Source organism: Zonotrichia albicollis, chromosome 16 (genome assembly GCF_047830755.1).
Source record: "Zonotrichia albicollis isolate bZonAlb1 chromosome 16, bZonAlb1.hap1, whole genome shotgun sequence".
NCBI lineage: Eukaryota > Metazoa > Chordata > Aves > Passeriformes > Passerellidae > Zonotrichia > Zonotrichia albicollis.
The window spans coordinates 2,150,636-2,177,025 of NC_133834.1; the positions used below are offsets into that span (position 1 = coordinate 2,150,636).

The 26,390-nt window shown below is 45.2% G+C and overlaps 1 protein-coding gene across 12 annotated transcripts in view; it reads right to left on the bottom strand.

Moving 5' to 3' along the window:
- Positions 1-26,390, bottom strand: part of EPN2 (epsin 2) — a 51,096-nt gene that overhangs the window by 1,855 nt on the left and 22,851 nt on the right. For 4 of the 12 annotated variants that reach the window (XM_074553226.1, XM_074553220.1, XM_074553225.1 and 1 more), the window contains exons 3-9: positions 14,540-14,652; positions 11,490-11,582; positions 11,015-11,192; positions 7,500-7,673; positions 5,953-6,045; positions 4,916-5,131; positions 1,188-3,344 (exon numbers count right to left, since the gene is read on the bottom strand). In XM_074553226.1, the coding sequence (XP_074409327.1) occupies positions 3,025-3,344; positions 4,916-5,131; positions 5,953-6,045; positions 7,500-7,673; positions 11,015-11,192; positions 11,490-11,582; positions 14,540-14,652 (1,187 nt within the window). In that variant the 3' untranslated portion in view covers positions 1,188-3,024. Of the gene's footprint in view, positions 1-56; positions 74-550; positions 640-727; positions 781-903; positions 939-1,116; positions 3,345-4,915; positions 5,132-5,952; positions 6,046-7,499; positions 7,674-11,014; positions 11,193-11,489; positions 11,583-14,539; positions 14,653-26,390 lie in introns of all 12 variants that reach the window. The other 8 variants (XM_074553221.1, XM_074553222.1, XM_074553223.1 and 5 more) reach the window with 5 other exon arrangements.

Genomic DNA, 26,390 nt, shown 5'->3' on the forward strand with positions numbered 1-26,390 from the left:
ATCCCCTCCTTCCATGGAATCCTCTCCTTAATGGGATCCTCTCCTTCCTTGGGAACCTCTCCTTAATGGGATCCTCTCCTTCCATGGGATTCTCTCCTTCCATGGAATCCTCTCCTTCCATGGGAACCTCTCCTTAATGGGATCCCCCTCCTTCCATGGAATCCTCTCCTTAATGGGATCCTCTCATTAATGGGATCCTCTCCTTCCATGGGATCCTCTCCTTCCATGGGATCCCCTCCTTAATGGGATCCTCTCCTTAATGGGATCCCCTCCTTAATGGGATTTTCTCCTTCCATGGAATCCTCTCCTTCCATGGAATCCTCTCCTTCCATGGAATCCTCTCCTTAATGGGATCCTCTCCTTCCTTGGGATCCTCTCCTTCCATGGAATCCTCTCCTTAATGGGATCCTCTCCTTCTCTGGGATCCTCTCCTTCCTTGGGATCCTCTCCTTAATGGGATCCTCTCCTTCCATGGAATCCCCTCTTTCCATGGAATCCCCTCCTTAATGGGATCCTCTCCTTCCATGGAATCCTCTCCTTCCATGGGAACCTCTCCTTCCATGGAATCCTCTCCTGCCATGGGATCCTCTCCTTAATGGGATCCCCTCCTTCCATGGAATCCTCTCCTTCCATGGAATCCTCTCCTTCCATGGAATCCCCTCCTTAATGGGATTCTCTCCTTCCATGGAATCCTCTCCTTAATGGGAACCTCTCCTTCCATGGGAACCTCTCCTGCCATGGAATCCTCTCCTTCCTTGGGATCCCCTCCTTAATGGGATCCTCTCCTTAATGGAAACCCCTCCTTAATGGGATCCTCTCCTTCCTTGGAATCCTCTCCTTCCATGGGATCCTCTCCTTCCATGGGATCCTCTCCTTCCATGGGATCCTCTCCTTAATGGAAACCCCTCCTTAATGGAATCCTCTCCTTCCATGGAATCCTTTCCTTCCATGGAATCCTCTCCTTAATGGAATCCCCTCCTTCCATGGAATCCTCTCCTTAATGGGATCCTCTCCTTCCATGGAATCCTCTCCTGCCATGGGATCCCCTCCTTCCATGGAATCCCCTCCTTCCATGGAATCCTCTCCTTCCATGGAATCCTCTCCTTCCATGGGAACCTCTCCTTCCATGGAATCCTCTCCTTAATGGGATCCTCTCCTTCCATGGAATCCTCTCCTTCCTTGGGAACCTCTCCTTCCATGGGATCCAGCCCCTCTCCAGCCCCACAGGGAATTGTTCCACCTCAACACAACTCTAGGAAATTCTCTTTTCCCCCTCTTAAATTAAGGAAAGGCCACCAAGTCTGTCCAGAGGTGCCCTGCAGGCAGGAAAATTCCCTTTCCATGGGTTTTTGGGAGAGGCTGGAGCTCCAGCAGAACCCCTGAGCGTGGTGAGGAGTCCAGACATGAGAATTCATCTAAAAGGGATAACTCCCTTGGAAGCAGCCATCCAACAGAGTGCACCTTCCAACAGGAAAAATCAGGGCATAAAACCAAACAAGTTCTGTTTGTACATCAGGATTTTAAAACAGCTCCACAAGTTTTACAAGGAAAATAAAACCAAACAGCCTCTCCTGGGATCTTCATCAAGGCTAAAAGTCTGTCCAGTCTGGGGATTGGGAAATGGGAACAAATCAAGGGAAAGGCGACTTTAGTGTTTTTTCTTTTTAATGTAGTCTTAAATCATGTTATGCTCAAATTCAATTCATCTAAAAATAATTAGTCACGAGGATTTGTTTTTTGATTTGCATTATGAATACTTCATTTAAAAGTAAATATTTTAGTGTTAATCTTCCCTTTTAAACTCTCTTTACAGAAACAAAGAGCGAAAACCATAAATAAGAGGGCATTAAAACCATAAAAATGACATTTGCCAATATCTTAATTTTTCAGCCAGACTTGATAAAATCTATCAAAACCAGACAGTTAAATAAGAACCACATTATAAAAATTAGCAAAAAAAGGACTATTAGGTAACTCTGCAAACTCAAAATATGAAACTGTACTAAACAAAATATGTGCAAAAGTATACAAGAGTAACTGCATATAGCAAGGTTAAGCCTGAATTAGTTTTAAAGCTTGCCCCGGTGAAACTGAATTCAAAGTTGTCCCACTGTATCTCCTTTTTTTTTTGTTGTTTTTTTTTTGCTTTTCTTTGTTTTTTCCATTTTTTTTTCTTTCAACTCACATTGTAAGTCAAATAAAAACAAAATACACATGAAAAAACTTCCAAACGAAGCTGGTACTGGACAAGCACAGAGCAGGACACTCACTCAGCACGAGTGCAGCCACTCACAGAGAGTTCCAGGAGTCCTTAGAGTAGTGTAGGAATTCAACACTGCACACGACAGCACAACTCGAGCATGGTCTTGGGTGTTTTGTCTGGGGTTTTGTGTTATTTTTCCTTTCGAGACAAGCTTGCTGTTGTCAGTCACACCTCAGAGATACCAAAGCAGTGCGAGTTTGCAATGTTTAATGCATAAAAACCAAGCCCCCCTGGGCCCTCCGGGTCGGTCTCTTCTAAGAGTAAGGACTATGGGTGAACCAACAGTCTAGAACTGTGTGTAGTTATGTGCAAAACATTCACTAGCACTCGGAATCTCAGGTCTACCTTACGGGCAGAGGAAGTGACAGATGCAGGGCAAGAGTAACTTCAGGAATCCAGCACATGATCTGACATCTACAAAACAGCCAAGGGAGTTTTCCGGTGGCAGGTTCTCTCTCTCCCTAGAAAGTGTGTTTGAAATGATTAACAAAGTAACAAAAATGGGCAGAATCTAACTTTGGTGAAAAGTCTGAACATTTCACATGATGCTCAACAAGCCAAAGTAAGGTACCATCTGTAGCAAAGACTAGATTTAGATTAACTGGTAAGTAGAGACAACTCTTCAAAGATCATAACTGTAAACTGCAAATCTACTTCCAAGTCTCTCACACACCGTTCAGTCCACACAGGCCACGTTCGTTTCGCTGGAAAGACTTCAGCCTGGAAACACTAAGAAAAGAAAAGTTCCTTTAATTGGGTCTTTATAGGAGGAAAGGGTTAGTTGTATTTGCAGCCTGGGAGGCTGCTGGCGGCATTCCTGTACTGTGCAGAGCTTGGGGCATTGATCCTGCAATGCTCAGCCCCTGGCCCATGCGCATGGTGCCCATGGCCGGCAGCGGGGCCATGCCCACGGGCACGGGGGCCATGGAAGACAGAGGTATTGGCTCCATGCTCAGAGGGGGCACGGTGCTGAACGAGGGGCTGCTGCCCATCACGGGGCTCGCTCGCATCTGGTTCAGGGTCAGAGGCTGAGGCTGGTTCACCTGGAAGGGGTTGATTGGAGTCGCTGCCGTGGCGGCGCCTGCGGGGAGAGAGGGGACAGTGAGGCACTGCCATCGATAGCACCAGGGGCTGCACTCGTCTGTCCTGGCAAGGAACACTCCCTGTGTGCATCCCCATGCCCAAAACACCCTGGGGAGCATCTGATCCCCAGTGTGCTCCCTGGAAGCAGCCAGTGCCCCCAGCACCCCTCAGCTCCCACCTCGGACAGCCCTGACTGCAGTCCCAGGCTCCACATCTGGTTCTCTGCAAAAGCCCTAACCACGACATCCACATCACTCATTTAATGCTTTATATGCTCCTTTACTGCAGAGAGTGAGTTCACATCAGACACTGGGAAGGAATCCTTCCCTGTGAGGGTGGGCAGGCCCTGGCACAGATCCCCAGAGCAGCTGTGGCTGCCCTGGATCCAAAGCCAGCTCGGACAGGGCTTGGAGCAGCCTGGGACAGTGGGAGGTGTCCCTGCCATGGCAGGGTTGCTTTTAAGGTCCCTTCCCAACCATCCTGGGGTTCTGTGATTTGTGTGCTTGCTCCAAGCTCCCAGCAGCCACCTCCATTTTCGTGTTTCTGGCACCGAGCTGGGACAAGAATTCCCAAAGTAAACAACTTGTTTCCGAATTGCAGCGGTGCTCGAAAAAGCAGAGCACAACTTTCCCAGCCTCTGAGGTTCCCTGGACTGCTGCCAGCCTTGCAAATTCCTTTTAGTGTACAAACCCAGGATTATTTGGATGGCCCAGTGACCCCTCACAAACTTTTTGTAGTACCCGGGAAGGGCAGATACACAGATTTCCTCTCTCTCCCTGCTCGCTGCCAACGCTGCTCAGAATCACTGCTTTTTTTCCTGCTCAGGCATTTTAATAAATTGACTTTTTCTTCTATTGGAAGAGTGATGAAAATAAATACTGAAAGAGCATTTCCTAAGTTTCACCCTAAGAACAACACAGGAAAACATCAGTGCAAATTCAGCTTTTAAAAAACACATGTGCCACATGTTTGGTGTCATCATTTCAGTCTGCTCCAAGCAAGGGCTCACTTCTAACAGGCCCAGCTCACAGGAGAAGTGCAACAGGCAATTTTTCTTCCAAAATACACTGAGAATGTGTTTTTAGATCAGAACTGGCTCACTGTGGCAGCCTAACACAGACTAACCAGCAGCTCACTGAATTACTCAGTGAGTAATTCAGTCAGAGATCTCCTGTGGCTGCTGCAGCTCCAGGGAAAGGGCAACTCCAACCTTCTTCCACAGCAAACTCCCACCTGTTACCTTCCCAAGGCAATCTTACCTGTTTTGACAAAATCCAGCTGAAGTTCAGGCATTTTTAACAACCCCAAACTTTCTAACACGGACAATTCTGAGTGAGGGGAACTGCAGGAAAGAAGTTCAGACCAAGAGCAGAGACTTTGTGTTTTCAGGGACTGTCACTGTGCTGGGTGAGCCCAGGATGCCTCCCTGAGACATTCCTGTATCCAAGTATCCAACAAAACCAAGCCCAGAGCACCCATCTTTAACCCCAGCAGCACCCAGCTGGGCAAAATTCCCCTGCAGGAAGGGAAAGCTCAAACACAAACATGAAGGAGTGTGCAGAAACCAACCTGGTGCCAAGAACGGGTTCAGAGAAGTAACAGGTTGTGGTGGCTTGGACACCAGGGAGTCCAGGTTGACCAGGGCAGCGTTGGGGCCCAGGAAGGACTCCGGGGTTTTGCGGGCCGTGCTCTGCTTGCCTGATGTCCCACTCGAGTGCTGGGACTCAAAGAGATCAGGGCTCGTGGTGCCACTGTGCTGAGAGGGCAGAGTGGAACCTGATTCAGCTGCAACAACACAAAGGGACAAACACAACTCCAGGTTAGTGCCCAGAGGCGGGCAGAGAGCAGGCTGCAGGGGGAGAGAGCAGAGATGCTCCATGCTAAGGCAGTGTTAGTCAGGGCTCAGTGCTCCAGGCTGCTACACCCTCTCAGCATGCAGGCAGATCAATGTCCTCTAGCAGAGCATGAAGAAGCCACAGTCAGAGTTGCAGTGCTCTCCTGCTGGAATTCCCACAGCTCTGCTGCTCCAGGTGGGACTCAGGCTCCAAGGAACACAAACTGCAAAGCCTTGGCCCTACACCACTGCTGTGCCCTTCCTAGCTGGATTCCCCCAGGGTTTTCTCCTCAAAAAGCCCAGCTGTGCTTCAGGCAGAACCATCCTGAGAGCAATGGCACCACAGCACTGACAGGGTCTGGCAGTTTTGATTTACTGATCATTGACCACAATAAAAAATAAGAATATTCATAGAAGGTATTTTGTTATCTTCCTAGTGGAATTTACACATTTGAGAGATTCAGTCAGTATGGTTCTGGTTGAGTCTCTGAGCAAAGCCCTGCTCCAAACATGCTGGACACTGGAAATTAGGAAGTCCAACAAATTTCTGGGTCAATGCAGCAGAAGGTCACACAGTGCAATTCCATGGATTACAAAAGGCCCATTCCCCACGAGTTCATGCACAGGCCAAAATGGGAACAAGGAGCTTTTACTGCTGCATCATCACTTCCTTTGTAAAACTGATTTTTTGTTCAATAAAATTTAAGAACAGAGACATTTGTTGCCATGACTGTCACCCAACCTGTCCACATGCTAAGAACTTGATTCGTACCTGGCTTTTTGGAAGTTCGAAGTGTGTCAAATTCAGAAAAATCATCTTTAACTGTACCATTCAAATTACTGAAGAGGTCAAAAGATGTACTTCCTGTTCAAAACAACAAGACAGCCCTGTCATTAACACATCTTCGGTTTCATCACACAGCTGATTCCTCCTGGAAGCAATTCCTGACCCATTCCTGTTATGACCAAGAAGCCACCACAGGCTCCAGGGCAGCAGCTGGGAGTGCTCCTACTCTGAGCTGGGAGGAGCAGAATGTCACAGAACTGTCCTTTCTGCCAGCATGGAACAACTACACCAGAGCAGTTTGCTTTGGGATCAGTGCAGGGCACACCTGAGCATGCTGGGGGTTGGCTGGTTGAGTGTCTGCATTAGAGACAAGCAGATCTTGCTGTGGAAGGAGAGAACAGAAATGGATTTACAGCCTCTACTACCGAGTGTTAATCAGCCCTCAAGGAAAACACCACCAGTGATGATTTCAATTCTGTTTCCCAAGTGGAAAGGAGGAGGAATGCAGAGCAGAGGGTGTGGAGATGGCAAAGCCCCGTTAGCTGAAGCACCAGCACTCACCCAGAGCTTGCAATCAATGAAACATCACCACTTCCAAACGTGGACACAACTCTTACCTCAGATTGGAGGCACAAAAACAACACCTAAGTGATCAGCAATCACACTCCTGAACAGCTTTGAGGTTTGTGGGGGTATTTTTAATTAGCTGAAATGTTTTCTTAGTTTATTTTTAACCTTCAGGACATTTCAAGCAAGAAGAGCACAAGATGACAAACCCCAAGAGAAGATGAAAATTGAACATAAAAACAATATTTATCAAGAACAAAGAGCCACCACAGCTAAAGGCTCATTTCAGTTTTTGCCCTTTGCCCAGGAAAAGCTGCTTAGAGAAGTTTTTGCAGCACTCAGATTCCTCTGTCTGTTGTATTGTGGGATGAATGATGAGCAGAAAATGCATTTTGGATGCTTTTAGCCACGGTGCCAATATGCAAATGCCAGGTATTAACACTCATCAAGGCTGCATTAGTTACAGAGCATGGAAAAACAATTACAGCAGCACCTTGTGCATCTCTACCAGGGCTCAGGGAGGGTTTCACACCCTCACTCTGAAGGAACAAACCTTCATTTGCACCTCTAAAAGTCTCCTCGAGCTGCTCAACCTGTCAATCTACATCTGCAGAGCTATTTATCATGAGGAAAGGTGAAATTACAGTATCATTCATTGCCAAAAATGAAGTCCTTGTCTAATTAAAGATAAAACCCAAGAGCAGCAGCAGTCCCAAGTGCTCAGCAGGCAGCCACAAATACCATGAGGAGACACAGAAGGGACAGAGCAGGAAGCAGCACCTCAAATTCAGAGCTGCAAGTCTGAATAATCACACTGAAATTTCTTTTTCCTGCTGGTTATTACAAGTCCCTTTTATTTTGAAGATAAATTCTGCCATTGTCCAGCTTCTTTGAACCACACAATGCAAGAAAACCACTTGGACTTCTCCTCATGACTCAAATGAGATGGACATGGGATTGCTCACCAGAAGTAGAGAGAGGTTTGTTTGCAGGTGCTGATCCCCAGGGATCCACAGAAGATTTTGCTGCAGTAGAAGATGGCTGAGCAGGAGCCCAAGGGTCCACATTCTTGGCCAGAGGCTGAGCTGTGGATCCTGCTGGTGCTGCCCAAGGGTCAACAGAAGCAGCTGGTTTGGCACCTGCAAGAAGGATCAGCAGGAGAGAAGTGAGGGCAGCTTCCCTTGGAAAGCTTTTCTTGGTGACTGATCCATCCCAGGAGCCTTTCCTGGATGACTGACCCCTCCCAGGAGCCTTTCCTTGGGATTGATCCCTCTCAGGAGCCTTTCCTTGGACACTGACCCCTTCAGGAGCCTTTCCTTGGGACTGACCCCTCCCAGGAGCCTTTCCTTGGAGTCTGACACCTCCCAAAGCCTTTCCTTGGGATTGACCCCTCCAGGAGCCTTTCCTTGGACACTGACCCCTTCAGGAGCCTTTCCTTGGGACTGATCCCTCTCAGGAACATTTCCTTGGGATTGATCCCTCCAGGAGCCTTTCCTTGGACACTGACCCCTCCAGGAGCTTTTCCTTGGGATTGATCCCTCCAGGAGCCTTTCCTGGATGATTGACCCATCCCAGGAGCCTTTCCTTGGAGTCTGACACCTCCCAAAGCCTTTCCTTGGGATTGACCCCTCCAGGAGCCTTTCCTTGGACACTGACCCCTTCAGGAACCTTTCCTGGATGACTGACCCCTCCAGGAACCTTTCCTTGGACACTGACCCCTCCAGGAGCCTTTCCTTGGACACTGACCCCTCCAGGAGCCTTTCCTTAGTGACTGACCCATCCCAGGAGCCTTTCCTTGGGATTAATTAATCCCTCTCAGGAGCCTTTCCTTGGACACTGACCCCTCCCAAAGCCTTTCCTTGGACACTGACCCCTTCAGGAACCTTTCCTTGGACACTGACCCCTTCAGGAACCTTTCCTGGATGACTGACCCCTCCAGGAGCCTTTCCTTAGAGTCTGATCCCTCCCAAAGCCCTTCCTTAGTGACTGACCCCTCCAGGAGCCTTTCCTTGGACACTGACCCCTCCCAGGAGCCTTTCCTTAGTGACTGACCCCTCCCAAAGCCTTTCCTTGGAGTCTGACCCCTCCCAAAGCCTTTCCTCTTCCCAATTAGCACTGAGCATTAATGGCAGCAGCTCAGCACCAGCCACTCCCAGCATTTGTCACACTGTGACCAACAACAGCACCAGGAAATTCTGGGCAAGGCAGAGGAATAAACAATTCCCCTCTCTGAAGCTGGATCCAATACCTGCAGTTCCAACCAGGAAATAAACGTGCCATTGTTGCTGGCATTGCCACCAGCAGTGACAGTCCCTGGCTGGAGGTGACCTAAATCACAGGGTCTATTTATGAGCTCAGGGGAAAGTGAGTTTATAAAAAGCCCAAAGGTAAAAGGTGTGACACACACAACATTAACCCTTGGACAAAGGAAGCTGTAAGATTCAGAGGGAATGTTTTCCAAGCCTTTTAACCCCACTGCTATTTTATAAAGATATAATCAGCTCCCCTGAGCCTGCTGTGCTTTTTTATTCCCATTTCTAAGCACTCCTGACACACATCTAAGCTTCCCACCGATGCCCCTTTATTATTTTTAACCCAATGTCTGTATGCTCAGGGTTCTCATTTCCACTGGAAGATGCTGACAACTCTTCACTCCTACAAATTCAATCACCAAAGGTTTGATTCCCACATGAGGATTTTATAACCCAAGAGAGCAGGACAGAACCAGCCACGTGCAACAACTCTGACCTTCAATATCCTGCAGCTTTCAAATTACAACTGAAAATTATTTTAGCTTTTAAAACTCCATTCAACACCCCCTGGCATCCCAATATTCCTGTAAATCAGGAATGCTGCACAAATTCCAGCTGGAATTTTGGGTTTTGTTTCATCGGCAGCCACGTGGTCACTACAGCTCCAGAGCAGGAAATGCCAAAAGTCTCCAAGGAAGCCCCATAATTCCCACCCCAGTACTCCCATTTCCTTTATCTGTCCCCAGTGCCACACTAATGACAGCATTTCCCATCACCAGCAGCTTCCCAAAATGTCCTTTCTTCCCTAAAAGGAGCACTCAGAATGAGAGCACTCAGGAAAATCCCTTCCTGGAGCTTCCATCAGCTCCAGTGGAACACCACAGCACTGGCAGGATTGGGAAATGCAGATTCATGAGTCATTTTTTACCAGCAAATTCACAAACTGGCATCCTTGAGACTATTCCTGGGAGAACCCAGCAGGCTGCAAGCAGGGATTGTGCTGTGGTGAAAGAAAGCTGGGAAGCACTGAGGAGATGCTACAGCTGGAACTGGTGCAAGGAAAATCCTGTCCCAGGGTGACACATCAGGCTGCACATTTGAGGAAAGTGGATTTGGGTTTATTTAAGCCGTGGAAAAAGAAACTGAATGGCCTCAGGGCCCAAAATCTGGGCTTTTTCTCAGTTCCTATCACCAAATAAACCAGGTGACACTTGGAATGATAACCTGGCAGTTGGCCCAGGAGATTTGCAGATGCCTTTAATGCCATCATGAGCAGGGGAAAAATCCCCAAACAAGGCATTTCATCATTAAACTTCCAATTTCTCATCAGCAATATGATGATGGTGTGTAGACTGCAAATCCCTTTGAAGCATTTTAGAGTAGAGGTTGTAGAACCACCAGCCCAAAGCAGAACTGACAGAACAAAGCTCTCAATCTTCATGGAAAAGCTTCATCAAGATTTGCACAGAAAATCCCTGCCCTTTAAAAAAGTCAAAAATCCCAACAAAAAAATAGATCCAGTTCCAAGTGTTACACTGTGAGAAACCATCTGCTTTCTTATCAAAGGAGGAACTCCTTGGACAGGCTGTGGCTGACCCAGACACCAGCCCACCACACAGGCAGCAACACACACACAAAAAACAAAACACCACACAAAAATTTGGTTTAATTGCTCTTTAAAATGTGAAACACTGCACCTCTCCCTTCAGGAATATTCCATGGATTTAGCATTGAAATCCTATGGAACACCAACTATTTTAAGTGGCAACCTGAATTTTTTTGTCTGCTATAAAAATCTTCATTTAAGTAATTTAATCCTTTTGGTTCTGACCATACACAAACACATTACAATTCTCTAGGAGCAGCTAAGGACATGACAATTCAGACTGATGGCTTTCCTAAGCTTGTCTAAATATCAGATTAAATTCTGGGAACAGTTTAAACCCATGGCACTGACACAACCAGCAGCGAGACACGAGCTGGACAAGTTGGTTTTGTAAAGACAACACAAGTGCCACTCTTTTCTTCCTTAGGATTCAAACTGCACACACAAAAACTCAACTGCTTAAAAAAGAAAAGCAACTGCCATTGGTGTCTGCTTGGAAATGAGGAATTGGGTGAAATGAATGAAAAGACTCCTACACGAGTACAACACTGAGGAACTCTGAACTGCAAGGTTAAAAAGCAAAACCTTTGAGATCGCAGCGCTGCTGGCAGCTGGCTCTTACCAAATGATTGCCAGGGGTCGGAGGCAGGGGCTGCAGCTGTGGATCCTCCCCAGGGGTCTGTCTGGTTGGCAGCAGCAGCAGCAGCAGCAGCAGCAGCAGGAGGGCCCCAGGGCTCGCTCTTGGCCGGGGCCGGGCCCGAGGAGGGCAGGGCATCCATCAGGTCCAGCAGGGTGGTGTGCTGAGGGCAGCAAGAAGCTGAGCTTTACTCAAGAGCCTTGCCAGGCTGGAGTACAAACCCACGAGAGTGAAGAAGCAATTATTATTATTATTATTAGCATTATTAGCATTATTATTATTTTTCCTTTCACACGCCTGCATTGACTAGCTCCAAATTTAACCCACACGGAAGAAGCTTTAAGCTACACAACAAAGCAAACCCAGAAGCACAAAAGAGCTCAGTATTAAGCTAAGTTTGTGTTACTGTCATTCAGCTTTTTGGCAGCGTAACAGGGAATTTCTTAGGCCGAGGCACTACCTCCTTCTTTTTGGGAATTTTAATTGTGTCTCTGCGACTCTCCTCCAGAGCCATCTGTAATCTCAGATCGTCCCCGCGTCTGAGGCGCTCCTCCTGCAAAGGAAACCAACACTGGTGACACCGAGCACGAGCTGCTCTGAGCTGCTGCTGCTGCTCCCTGCAGGGCTCCAGCCCTGCCCCTCTGCTCCACAGGCTCCATTTCCCCTCAGCACACACCAGCAACACCAGTTCTGCTGGGGTTCGTGCCTCAGGAGCACCCCGACCCTGCTGTGCCCATGGCTGGTTGGGATTTACCCCAGTGGTGTCCATTCCTTCCAAAATTCTGTTAGAAACACCACAGAACTTCAGGTGAACAAGCCATTTTTAAATTTACCCTGGTGTTGTTCCATTCCTTCCAAAATTCTCTTAGAAACACCACAGAACTTCAAGTGAAAAAGTCATTTTTAAAGTTACCCTGGTGTTGTTCCATTCTTTCCAAAATTCACTTAGAAACATCTCAGAATTTGAAGTGAACAAGCCATTTTTAAATTTACCCTGCTGTTGTTTCATTCTTTCCAAAATTCTCTTAGAAACACCACAGAACTTCAGGTGAACAAGCCATTTTTAAATTTACCCTGGTGTTGCTCCATCCTTTCCAAAATTCTCTTAGAAACACTACAGAACTTGAAGTGAACAAGTAATTTTTGAATTTACCCTGGTGTTGTTTCATTCTTTCCAACATTCTGTTAGAAACACCACAGAACTTCAGGTGAACAAGCCATTTTTAAATTTACCCTGGTGTTGTTCCATTCTTTCCAAAATTCTCTTAGCAACACCACAGAACTTCAAGTGAACAAGTAATTTTTGAATTTACCCTGGTGTTGTTCCATTCTTTCCAACATTCTCTTAGAAACACCACAGAACTTCAGGTGAACAAGTAATTTTTGAATTTACTTTGGTGTTGTTCCATTCTTTACAAAATTCTGTTAGAAACACCACAGAACTTGAAGTGAACAAGCCATTTTTAAATTTACCCTGCTGTTGTTCCATTCTTTCCAAAATTCTCTTAGAAACACCACAGAACTTGAAGTGAACAAGTAATTTTTAAATTTACCCTGCTGTTGTTCCATTCTTTCCAACATTCTCTTAGAAACACCACAGACCTTCAGGTGAACAAATAATTTTTGAATTTACCCTGGTGTTGTTTTATTCTTTCCAACATTCTCTTAGAAACACCACAGAACTTCAAGTGAACAAGTAATTTTTAAATTTACCCTGGTGTTGTTCCATTCTTTCCAAAATTCTGTTAGAAACACCACAGAACTTGGAGTGAACAAACCATTTTTGAATTTACCCTGGTGTTGTTCCATTCTTTCCAAAATTCTGTTAGCAACACCACAGAACTTGAAGGGAACAAGCCATTTTTAAATTGGCATGATGGTTTTTCAGCATTCAGGTCACCACTGAGGGTTCCAGAGAACTAAACTGGAATTTCCCTTGCTTTTGTTCACTTCCTTCCATGCTGGTGCAAGAAGCACCAAGGGAATCGAGTCTTGCCAAGTCCAGGTGTAATTTGAAGGTTTAAACATCTGTAACTACAATGTTTATGCCACATTTGACTCCTTTAAATAACTCTGCTTGCATCATGTCTCTCAGAAGTTGACTAATCCCCAGCTTGTCATTTCTGAAGCTACTTCAAGTGCTTAATTCTGATTTATATTTTAGTTCCCTTTATTGCTCAATAATGACAAAGTTTACTGGGTGAGTTTCCCCTTCCAAGCTTAACATACAGCTGTAAACTAAATTGTTACAGGGATCCTCTAAAATATTACAGGCACTCAGCATGGCTGACTTGAATTTTCACTCAGAGCTGAGATTTGACTTTGTTATGTATTAAAATGCAGTCATTTTATCCAAATTTACTCCAAATGCAGAACGAAGCTAAGAATTAGCACAGTGACATAACTCAGGTGATAGATCCGGAGTCAATTTCTTTAAAACAATTTATATTTATATTCTGGTACTTTGTGTCAGGTCACCCTCCTGTTCCAGGAACTCCCACCGAACAAACAGACTGTTCCAAATTCCACTGGAATCAGAATTCACTGACATTAATGAAGATTTCAGGAGCAGTCATGCTTTCAGCTCGTCCTAACTGAAAACATCTTCAGTAAGTGATGATTAACATCCTCCCACACAAAGTCTTCTCTCAAAGTGACTGTCATCTTCCACTAGTCTCAACAGCTCGGAGGCTGCAGTTACTTTAAAAAGAGATTTTAAGAATAATAATAATAAAAAAGAAACCAACCCACACACAGGATTCTACCTGGAGCAAAGCCAAGCTGCCATAAATAAAATAAGATAAAATGAAATTAAATAAGATGGGATGGGGAAAAGAAAAGGAAAGGAAAAGGAAAAGGGAAAGGGAAAGGGAAAGGGAAAGGGAAAGGGAAAGGGAAAGGGAAAGGGAAAGGGAAAGGGAAAGGGAAAGGGAAAGGGAAAGGGAAAGGGAAAGGGAAAGGGAAGGGAAGGGAAGGGAAGGGAAGGGAAGGGAAGGGAAGGGAAGGGAAGGGAAGGGAAGGGAAGGGAAGGGAAGGGAAGGAAAGGAAAGGAAAGGAAAGGAAAGGAAAGGAAAGGAAAGGAAAGGAAAGGAAAGGAAAGGAAAGGAAAGGAAAGGAAAGGAAAGGAAAGGAAAGGAAAGGAAAGGAAAGGGGAAAGGGGAAAGGGGAAAGGAAAAAGGGGAAAGGGGAAAGGGGAAAGGAAAGGAAAAAGGAAAGGAAAAAGGAAAGGAAAAAGGAAAAGGAAATAAAAATAAAAAATAAGATAAAAATAAGAGAAAGTAAAATAAAATTAAATAAAAATTAAAATAAAAAAATAAAACAAGATTAAACAAAAATAAATAAAATAAAATAAATAAAATTAAATTAAAAGAAAATAAACAAAACAAAATAAAATTTACAAAACAAAATAATTTCTTAAAAATAAAATAAAAATAAGATCAAATCCAATCCAACCAAGCAGACCAGGTTGCACAGTGAGCTCTCCAAGCACGGACACTTTGGGGCACCGACCTGCTCGGCCACCTCGCGGCTCATGGCCAGCGCCAGCTGCAGCTGCAGCTCCTCCTCCCCGCTCGTCTGCGGCCGCGCCTGCTCCAGCTCCGAGGAGACCCGCGGGGACGTGGCTGTGGGGACACAAAGGCAACACCGGCACGGTCAGCACAGGGCAGGGCAGGGATGGGCACAGCACAGGGCAGAGATGGGCACAGCACAGGGCAGGGATGGGCACAGCACCCTGCAGGGATGGACACAGTGCAGGGATGGGCACAGCACAGTGATGGGCACAGCACAGTGCAGAGATGGGCACAGGACCCTGCAGGGATGGGCACAGCACAGTGATGGGCACAGCACAGTGCAGGGATGGGCACAGCACAGGGCAGAGATGGGCACAGGACCCTGCAGAGATGGGCACAGCACAGTGATGAGCACAGCACACTGCAGGGATGGGCACAGCACAGAGATGGGCACAGCACAGTGCAGGGATGGGCACAGCACAGCACAGAGATGGGCACAGCACAGTGCAGGGATGGGCACAGCACAGGGCAGGGATGGGCACAGCACAGTGCAGGGATGGGCACAGCACAGGGCAGGGATGGGCACAGCACAGTGATGGGCACAGCACAGTGCAGGGATGGGCACAGCACAGGGCAGGGATGGGCACAGCACAGTGATGGGCACAGCACAGTGCAGGGATGGGCACAGCACAGAGATGGGCACAGCACAGGGCAGAGATGGGGACAGCACAGGGCAGAGATGGGCACAGCACAGTGATGGGCACAGCACAGTGATGAGCACAGCACAGTGCAGGGATGGGCACAGCACAGGGCAGAGATGGGCACAGATTCAGCCCAGCACACTGCAGGAGTTGCTGGCAGCCTCAGCTCCTGCCCCCCATATTTGCTGTCAAAGCCCCCCCCAATTTGCACATCTGAATTTTCTGCCAAGAGTGAGGATGATAATTTAGCTGCTTTAAGGGAAAAATATTCCTTAAATATTCCTTGGAAAATCAAAGTTTTTTTATAAGAAGTACCCCCCAGCTCATGCTGGAGTGTATCAGAGCTCCTGATTTAAAAACTCATTGTTGAAGGAAACATTTCTGAGTGTTTCTTCCATCTTGCAGTGTCAGTAAGGATCTGCTGGGAGTGGGCCAATATCAGGGTAAAACTGGATACCACCCACTTTTCTGTAAAATAATACAGTCTTAATGGGAAGATAAAGAACTATTCTGAACTGCTGGGGATAAACAACCCGGCTATTCAGACTCCAGACTGACACAAATACAGGATCATTCTCTGCTAAAGAAGAGTTTGGGGAGTGGGTTGGGGGTGTTGGTTGGTTTCTGGGGTTGGTTGGGTTTTTTTGGGGTATCTCCTCCCCTCCTCTTCAATGACAGCTAAAAGATGCAATTTCTCAACACACAACCCATCCTTGGTGCTGTGAAATTCCCATCCTACACCACCAGCAGGTTTAGCACTACACAGCCATTGAACAATTTTGTGCTCACACTCTCTCAGACAATTCTTCAGCATCCAAACCATTCACACAGAAATTCTACCTCGCTTTGGCAAGGCAGTTTGTATTTAGTGGCTGGACTGATGATTAGTTTGGCAAAACATATATTGACATTTAATACATTTAATTGAATGTTTCAAACCAGCGTGTCAAGCTCCAAGAAATCAAGTTTCTTCCTACCAAGTCAGCTGGGCATGTGGAAATGAGATTGCCAAATTTGCTTTGAAAACCACTTTTCCATCACTACTTTAATCCTCCCAATATTTCCCAGTCTTGTCTCTCTCTGCTGAAATTCCAGGCCAAAATGACACCACAAAACAAGTGGAACTTTCTCATCCAGCAGGCCAGAAGGAAGAGAACTCTCCAGAAACAAGGAATGACCTTTCCTCCTTCCCACCCCACCCCGAGGTGCCCTCCCACCCCATCTGCCTCTAAAGACATAAACTAATTTATCACCACAGTGATTCCTCCACCCTGGGCTGATCCTGAGGCTCTCAAGCCAACCTTGCTTCAATTAAGATGCTACTCATAGCTCAATTCTATTACTCTTTCACACTTTCTCATATAAAATAATTAAATTTAGCCTGGTTGATGAGTACTTACTGCTCCAACAGTCACTGCCAGGCTCTCCAATATATTACATTAAAAATATGATGATTAAAGCATGTGATAATTCCCAGCCACTCACCTAATACAGGTGATAAATTAGCACTAATTCTAATCATTCTAATCCAAAATGGATGGAGGTGGAAACACTTCCCTTTGGAGCCCAGAGAATGTTTTCCATTTATCTTTGCCAGAAGAAGATGGAGCAGTTGATGGTTGTTAAAAACCTCAGAGAGAGAAAATCTATTTCAGATAAAAATGGAAGAATTCCTGGTATAAAGTGGCCATGAATGGATGTGAGATGCAGATGGAGAGGAGCAGTTTTGCAGCAGGGATTAGAGGAGGGAAGAGTCCAAAGTGATTTAAAAGAAGAGCCTGGGACCCGTGGGGCAGCAGCAGAGTCACCTGAGAACAGATGGAGCAGCAGCAGGGAGGAACCTTCTGCTCTGCTGGCTCTGAACTGTGGGGAAAATGGCATTTCCTGCATTTCCTGCATTTCCTGCATCCCAGCTTTGCCATCCCTCAATTCCACAACTGTCGGGTTTTCGGCTGTTTGAAGGGCCTGGAAAGGCCCGGGGTGGCCTTGGGGCAGCCGCGTATCGAAGGACGAGAAGAGGCTTCAGTTCTTCTTTCGGTTTTTATGTTTATTAATTGTTTATCTAAAAGATTTTCTCTCGGCCCGACAGAGCTCTGCTCAGCAGCCAGCCATGAGCACACTGTGCTGCCCTCCGGACAGTCACCTATCTTTATAGCCATTGTTACGTGTACAATATTTATCATTTTTCCCCAATACCATTTATTCTTATTGCCCAGTGCACTTTCAGTAATGACCAATCCCAAAGTGCCACCATCACCACAGAAGATGGAGGAGAAGAAGAAGAAGAAGAAGGACAGGACACGCCCCAATTCCTCCATCTTACTTCTCTAAACCCCCCTGTACAGAAATCCTAAACCCTGTGTCTCACCCTCTAATTAACCAATCCCTTCACCATTCACCCCGGTGAAACCCTCCTGTCCTCATACAGGTGTCGTCTCCTGTGTGGGGTCAAAGTCCAGCCACCAGACACTTCTGGAACATTCCAGGACTCCTGAGCCCCCCAAGGGTGCTCTCGGTGGCTCCTCAGGACTCAGATCCTGAGATCCCACACACAACAACCAAGAGCCTGATGGCACTGACACTGGAATTAAAATGATGCAAAATGGGATTCCATTGCTCTTCCTCCCATTTCCACACAAAGGATTGCTGACCTCAGTGCCCAGTGCATTCCTGCCTGGAAAAGCTGTAAAATCAGGGATTGTGGCTCACTCCAAGCCTTTCCCTGGCGCTGCACTCCCAGGCAGGCAGGGCAGGAGCTGCAGCTCTGCAGCCCCACATGCACACCAGGGGCTCACACACACACAGCTCATTCCTTCCCACTTCTAGGCTTTCCAGCAATCCATTCTCCTTGCTTTCATTAATTCTGAAAGGTATTTCCAGCTCCTTTTCACTTAAAATAAAAGGGGAAAATGTCCATTTGAAGTTCTTCCTTAGGCCTCAATAAAAAAACAAACTACAGGAATGTTGCTGGTTTCTATGTAAGCGTTATAAAACCATCCACATTAAAGAGCTGCCAGCACTTTTCTTTTTGAAAAGGATTAAGGGGAATTCAAAACACCATTCTTGGGAGTAACCTGACAAGTTTTAGCTAAGATTCCTAAATTCCTAAATTCCACATGGGCCTCATCCTGCTGCAAGGTGAGAATGCCCAGTGCGGAGGAGAACGTATGTGGCCCGAAGTTTAGAGTCCGGCTAGCTGAGGGCGAAAGGCTGACGCCCCTCTGCAATTCCTGGCCAGCGCCCTTCGGCGTCTGAGGGCCTCGGGCTGTGCTGGCTGCGGACTGGCCCACATCGCTGGTATAGGGGAGGAACGGAGCTGACCATTTCCCGGGGGTTAAACATCGGTTTATTGCAGTTGATGCCAGATCCAAAAAACACCGGGGAAACCAGCCGGGAAAAAGTTTTTTCATAGGGGGTGAAAACAGGATTATAAAGGAGGGAGGTGGGTACAGACAGAGCCAATCAGGAAAGGTGAGGGGATGAACTTCACAGAACTGACACTCCATGGAGACCAATAATCAAAAGGTAAAGGAGGTGTCCTGGGACCCCAGCCAGCCACCATCTCCAGAGAGGAGAAGGTTCTCGAAACCTGGGAGGAGAAAGGGAGTGATTGACTGGACCCAGGGAGGAAACAACTTTCACTGATAAGGGAAACCAGGGGAGGAGCAATTACATATCGGCAACTATGAATAGCGGTTACTATGGCAACTTAGCTGACAGGCTAGCAGTGGCGGGAAAAACGGGGGGAACGAACCCATTTTACACATAATAGGGGAGAACAATACATAAATTGGGGGAATAACACAAGAAACTTAACAACACACTACCACAGCCCAGGATGCAGCAGAAAGGTGCCAGGAGCAGGATGGTGGCACACAAAGCATCCCCATCCCATGACAGCTAACTCACACGTTTATGGAAGATGGGACTCAACACATCAATTCTGACCTGCTGAACCCTAAAGCCCCAAAGTGTGGGGATGCAGTCCCTCCAGGAGCACATCTGTGGGATGTTCCTGTGGGAGCACAGGGCTGGCTCAAGGAAATCACCTGGAGGATGAGTTCAGCACTAAAGCAGGATTGTGCTGCACCATCTGTGGCTGGGCCAGCTCCCAGACACAGCTATTGATAATTCCCTATATTCTGGCTCTATTAAAAGGCCTCTGTAGCTGCTTATAGATCTGGCTGGGTTAAAGTGAAATACAGGACACAGAGAGCAGAGCCTGCATTAATAATAAAAATCAGACTGTATTTTCATTCAGGATCCTGTGCTTGGGCTTTGGGGCTGGTTTTGTAATTTCTGGGGTTTTTCTTTAGTATCAGGCATTTCTAATTTGCAGGTGGAATTCTGAAGGCTAGAATTTATCTCTCAGAATGAAAAGCTGCTTCCTCAAAGGTGGGCAAAACCAAAAGTGACTTCAAAAATTGAAATAATACCAAGGTAAGAACTCAGAAACCAACAGCAATTCACTTGGGAAGCAGGCAGAGATCCCATCTGTCAGTCTGCCAGTGAACAAGCCCTCCAATCAAATGGGATCATTTAAAAAAGGCAAATGATGGAAAGGCAAGTACAAGCTGTTTAATCTGGAAGGAATTGTGTAATCCACCTTTCCCCTGGGACTGAAGGAATCTTTCAGGTACAAGAAGAAGCTGATAACACTGATAACAAGGTGGAGCTGCTCAGCTCTCCTGCAGGATTCTGATTGCAGTGAGAGCTGCTGAAATTCATTGAACACCCAACAAATCCTTCAGGTTTGTTTTGTTGGGAGTATTTTCCTCTCAGGTGATGCCAGCCCGTGTGAATGGACACAGTTGGATAATTCAGTGTCACTACAAAGTCTGCATTGCTCCAGTGGCACCTCCCACCTTCACTCTCAGCAGCAGAAAAATAAATGTATGATGAGAGGATTTAATCAAGCTGTCAAATGACATCTGACAGGAGTCTGCCACATTCCTTCAACACCTCAAACTGCAGCAATTCTCCACACTGCTCAGCCAGATTCATTGCTGGCTGATATTCCCTATATTCCCTAAGATGGAAGGGCAGGGATGTGTTCAAAACCTGCAGAGATGCAGAACAGATTATTAAAGAAATAATTATTAAATAAAAAGCAAAACCCTTTAAAAACAGGAGTGTTCTGAATGGAACAGGCTGCCCAGAGAAGCTCTGGCTGCCACATCCCTGCAATGCTCAAGGCTGGAGCAACCTGGGATAGTGGAAATTGTCCCAAGCAGGGGTTGGGACAAGATGAGCTTCAAGGTCCCTTCCAACCCAAACCATTCTGCATTTCATAAATTCCCTATTGTGTCAAAGCCAAACCAGCAATTCCTCTGAATTATCTTCTACTCCAAGCAAAAGGGGAGACAAAACAGAAACAGATGAGTGAACACAAACTTGCTGAGGCTTCACAAAACTGGTTTTAAACAAGTCAACTTAACATGAATAATCACTGCAAATATTAAACTCATTAATTCAGATACAGAAAATTGCTCCCAGAATTTTGCCAGGTTCAGGTTAAGGATTTGGCATTTCCCAAGATCCATAAAAGCCCTTCCCAGTGCTGCTGAAATCAGGTGACACTGAGCTGTGTGTGTCACTGAAATTGGGGTTTGTGTCACTAAAATTGGGGTTTGTCACTGAAATAATGGTTTGTCATTGAAATAATGGTTTGTCACTGAAATCGGGGTTTGTCACTGAAATCAGGGTTTGTCATTGAAACTGGGGTTTGTAACACTGAAATTGGGGTTTGTCACTGAAATTGGGGTTTGTGACATTGAAATCGGGGTTTGTCACTGAAATTGGGATTTGTGACACTGAAATCAGGGTTTGTCATTGAAATTGGGGTTTGTCATTGAAATTGGGGTTTGTGACACTGAAATTGGGGTTTGTCATTGAAATTGGGGTTTGTGACACTGAAATTGGGGTTTGTCACTGAAATTGGGATTTGTGTCACTGAAATTGGGGTTTGTGACACTGAAATTGGGGTTTGTGACACTGAAATTGGGGTTTGTCATTGAAATTGGGGTTTGTGACACTGAAATTGGGGTTTGTCACTGAAATTGGGGTTTGTGACACTGAAATTGGGGTTTGTCACTGAAACTGGGGTTTGTGACAAGGAAATCGGGGTTTGTCACTGAAATTGGGGTTTGTCACTGAAATTGGGGTTTGTCACTGAAATTGGGGTTTGTGTCACTGAAATTGGGGGTTGACACTGAAACTGGGATTTGTCACTGAAATCAGGGTTTGTCACTGAAATCGAGGTTTGTGACACTGAAATTGGGGTTTGTCACTGAAATTGGGGTTTGTCACTGAAATTGGGGTTTGTGACACTGAAATTGGGGTTTGTGACACTGAAATTGGGGTTTGTGACACTGAAATCAGGGTTTGTCACTGAAATTGGGGTTTGTCACACTGAAATTGGGGTTTGTCATTGAAATCGGGGTTTGTCATTGAAATTGGGGTTTGTGTCACTGAAATCGGGGTTTGTGTCATTGAAATTGGGGTTTGTGACACTGAAATTGGGGTTTGTGACACTGAAATTGGGGTTTGTGACACTGAAATTGGGGTTTGTCACTGAAATTGGGGTCTGTGTCACTGCAATCAGAGCATCCATCCCTCCCACCCCACAGACCCCATCCCATTATCCCATCCCATCCCATCTCCCCATTCCCATCCCCTCCTGGAGCACAGGAGAAGGGAAGGATGTGGGCACACCCCAAAACAACACCTGCACATCCCAGCTTGGGCACAACAGCACTGATCTCATCAAAAGCAAGGCCTCAGTAAACTTGGTTTTAGGACACCACCAGCAGCAGGACCCCAGCTCAGCCTTAAGAAGTCTAAATTAAGAACATCCTACTTTTCCCTGTGCAGCCATAAATCCAGAATCCTATTTAAGTGGTCACTGGCAGCTGGAGATGAAACAAGGCCAAGAACAAGAGGCTGAAGTTTCTGAAACTGGGTGACAAATGTCAGGCAAAAACCCAATTATTGAGACCCAGAGGCAGGTTAGGAGTGAGGGACTATTGCTCCAAAAGATTTTTAATATCTATATTTTAATATCTATCTATCCTTTATATCCCCTCCTCTCCCCAGTAAGTTTGGTTTCAGCTCTACACAAGAATATTTCCTTAAGGTGAAATAAAACCTGATTTAATGCAATTCTACAGAAATGGCACATTTTCCAAAATAAATAAAAATTATACATTTTGTCATGGAATATTTAGCAGCTCCTAATCTGAGCATTGATTGTCCCAGGTTTAAAGCTGGAAGATAAAACCAATTGCTCCCAGTATGTCAGAAATTGCTGATAAATGGAGGTTGGGAGGAGCTTTATTTCTGCTTTTTGCTTTCCAGTATCTCTCATGGCTTCCATTTTCAGGTTATGAGACTGGGTAGAAAAAAACCCCACAAAACCTTTTCCAATTCACATGCCATAATGTGCTCCTGGAATTATCCAAGCACAGAGAACTTCAGGGCCAACAAAGTCATTAAGGCAAAGCTTTGGGGGGAAGGATTTTATTAAAAACCATCAAGTTGCACCATTTCATTCTGCACAGTTTCCAAAGGATTTTTAGAGATGAAATGAAAATATTCACAAGAAAACAGGGAAAAATCCCCTTTTTTGCCTGCAGCAGGGAGGGATGATTGGATCTCAGTCCAGAGATCCTTTTCCATCTGGAATTCTCTCTCACTACACAGGGTATCAATACTGCTTTTATTTTGTCACAAAGGATGAATCTGGGACACAAAACCCAGCAATTCTTTAACCATCAAGTTGCACCATTTCATTCTGCACAGTTTCCAAAGGATTTTTAGAGATGAAATGAAAATATTCACAAGAAAACAGGGAAAAATCCCCTTTTTTGCCTGCAGCAGGGAGGGATGATTGGATATCAATCCAGAGATCCTTTTCCATCTGGAATTCTCTCTCACTACACAGGGTATCAATACTGCTTTTATTTTGTTACAAAGGGTGAATCTGGGACACAAAACCCAGCAATTCTTTAAGAAAACCCCTTGTGGGCAGCATCCAGCAAAAATCCAATTGTGCCCATGCAAACCTGCCCAGGTTGGGAAGCTGGAGAAGAGGAGGAGCTTGAGCAGAGCTCAGAGCAGCTGATTCAACATTCCCAACAAACTGACCCAAAAAGGCTTCGGGGATTTCACCAAAACTGCATTTTAGTCCCTGACAGAGGGGACAGAGCTCCCTCACATCCCCTGGGAGTTACTGAAGCTCTCCTGCAGCAACCACCAAACTCTCAGCTCTGGCTTCTGCAAGAAAGCACTAAAAACGAGATTTTATAACCCAAAAATATTCTTCAAGCAAGGGGGATGAATTCTGCAACCCCCAGCCGTGGTGTCTAGAAGGAGCAAGAGTAAAATGTGCAAAAACCTCTCCGGGGGTGGTGCTGCCAAAAGGGCTCTGCCACTCTCCCAAACTTTATTTCCCTTTGCCTGCTAAGCAGGAATGGGCATTCAGCACAGAGGGTGGCTGGACATTCTGAAGAAGCAAATCTCTGCTCTAGATGGCAAATCTAAAAGTCTCTGATCTCTTCTTCAAAGGCTCAGAGGAATGAAAGAGAATTCTGCCAGAATATACAGAGCAGCAACAGCATCTCAGGGATGTTCTGAGGGGAGAATTTCCCAGGAGTGAAGCAGAACTTCGTTCCTTTTACAGATTTTTTTTTTTTCTGAATCCAGATTTTCAGCACAAAAGAAGAATATAATTAATATAAAATATATAATTTAAATATAGATGTAATTATAAAATTTATTTTAATTATTATTTATATTTAGATAGATAGATAGATCGATAGACAGACAGATAGATAGATAGATAGATTTCCCAGGAGTGAAGCAGAACTTCATTCCTTTTACAGATTTTTTTTTCTGAATCCAGATTTTCAGCACAAAAGAAGAATATAATTAATATAAAATATATAATTTAAATATAGATGTAATTATAAAATTTATTTTAATTATTATTTGTATTTAGATAGATAGATCGATAGATAGACAGATAGATAGATAGATTTTTTTTTTTTGAAAGAACACAGGATGGATACAATCTCTTTCACTTTAAATAATGAAAAGCATCTTTTCCATCAAATTTAGCAGGCTCAGGAATAACCCTACATTTATGTAACAGATTAAATGTCTGGATTTTAATGAAACTCCTTCCTGGTTTCCTGGCACAAAGCTCTTCCCAGTTCCCCAGTATCAGCTGCTCTGGAAGATGCTGGTTTGCTTTGCAAACCAGGCAAAAAACACATTTCAAACTCTGACCAGACAACCTGAGAGCCACCTGCATTTCTGCTGACCCACAGTGAATAAAAAAGTCCAGGAGAGCTGGAACTGAATGGGGGGAGGGAGAAAAATCCCTGAGATTTCTAAAGCTTCTTAGGGGGTGAGGAAGGAAAAAAAGCTTAAAGAATCTTTCCCTCCAAAGCAATCCTGCCACAGGACACACACAGGGAGCAGGAAATCCACCCTTGGAGGGGTGAGAACAGCCAAACTCCTGCTCCCATCCAAATTCCCTCAGGAACAACTGAGGAACACGGCCTGCACTGCTCAGCCCTGCTGAGAATCCTCTGGGAGCATTCAGGATTCCAAACCAGAGTTCCAGGCTTTAATTAAAGCTGGTGGAGCAATAATTCTGTGAAAGCCAAGGTGTGCTCAGCAAAACTCAGGCACTTATTTCAGCCCAATATCAATATTTCAAGCTATTTCTAAATTAAGAATTTTTGTTGCAGTCAAAAACAAGCTAAAGGTTTGAAAAAGAAAAATGTCGTTATTGTTGAGGTAACAATATACCAATATACAATATAACAATATAACAACATACAAAGAGTTTTTCTTTAAAAATTCACAGTGCTCAAGTATGGTTATTATAGAAAAACTATATAGATATAAAAAATTATTATTACAGAAAAATTAAGATGTTTGTTATCCTTCTGCTAATTAAAAGCCAAGATGAATGATTCTCATGGGTGGAAATCTTCACTCACATTTTTTGTACCTTTCACTCACAGTTTTTGTACCTTCACTCACATTTTTTTGTACCTTCACTCACATTTTTTGTACCTTCACTCACATTTTTTCTACCTTCACTCACAGTTTTTGTACCTTCACTCACAGTTTTTGTACCTTCACTCACATTTTTTGTACCTTCACTCACAGTTTTTGTACCTTCACTCACAGTTTTTGTACCTTCACTCACAGTTTTTGTACCCACTATGGTAAAAAAAATTTCCTTTTGGAAGTATTTTTTTTCTGCTTGTCTCCAGAGCTTTAAACAGAGATTTTCTCCATCCTGGTTTGATTTTCTGCTATCTCCTCCTGCAAACAGCAGCAGGGCTGACCCCACTCACGGATTTATGATTAAAGAAGCACTTTGGGACACAGGACATGACAAACTTCAGGTTCCTAAAGCTGGTGCTCAGTAGTTGCTGCCCCCTGGCTCAGTCACAGCCCTCCACACTCTAAACATTCATTTAAAGAAAAGATTTCCCTTCAGAATTAGACCACAACCACTGACACTGCAGCCAAAGCAGCTTTCATCAGATCATTACTTACATTAAGGAGGATTTAGTGCCAGATCAGGCCTCAGCCTGACAGGCCAGGGAGTCCCACCAAGCCCTGCTGGAAAGAATTTGCTCTTCCCACATCACTGGATTCATTTTTTAAGAATGAAGTATAGTATTTAGTATTTAGGACAAACACTCACACACCCCAAATACTGGATATTTAAATATTTAAATACAGATTTAAAGCATTCCTCCTCCAAGAACTGCTGAGTAAGGAATAAAGGAAATTTAAATTTTGCAGTAAGTGCAGCATAAAGTAGCAAAATTATTCAGGAAATACTTTGAATTTCTTATTTATTCTTAATCCAAGACCAGGTTGGACAGGGTTTGGAGCAACCTGGGATAGTGGGAAGTGTCCCTGAGCATGGCAGGGGGGTGGAATGAGATCAGCTTGAAATTCCCTCCCAACCCAAACCATGCTATGATTCCATCCTGACCAAAAAGAACCCATCTCCAGCCCTCCTGTTAAAACCAGAAGCAAACAGAAAATGCCCTTCACACCCTCCCCATCACAGCAACCACAGGAGCAGCCTCACATGAGCAGCCTGGCACTGCCACC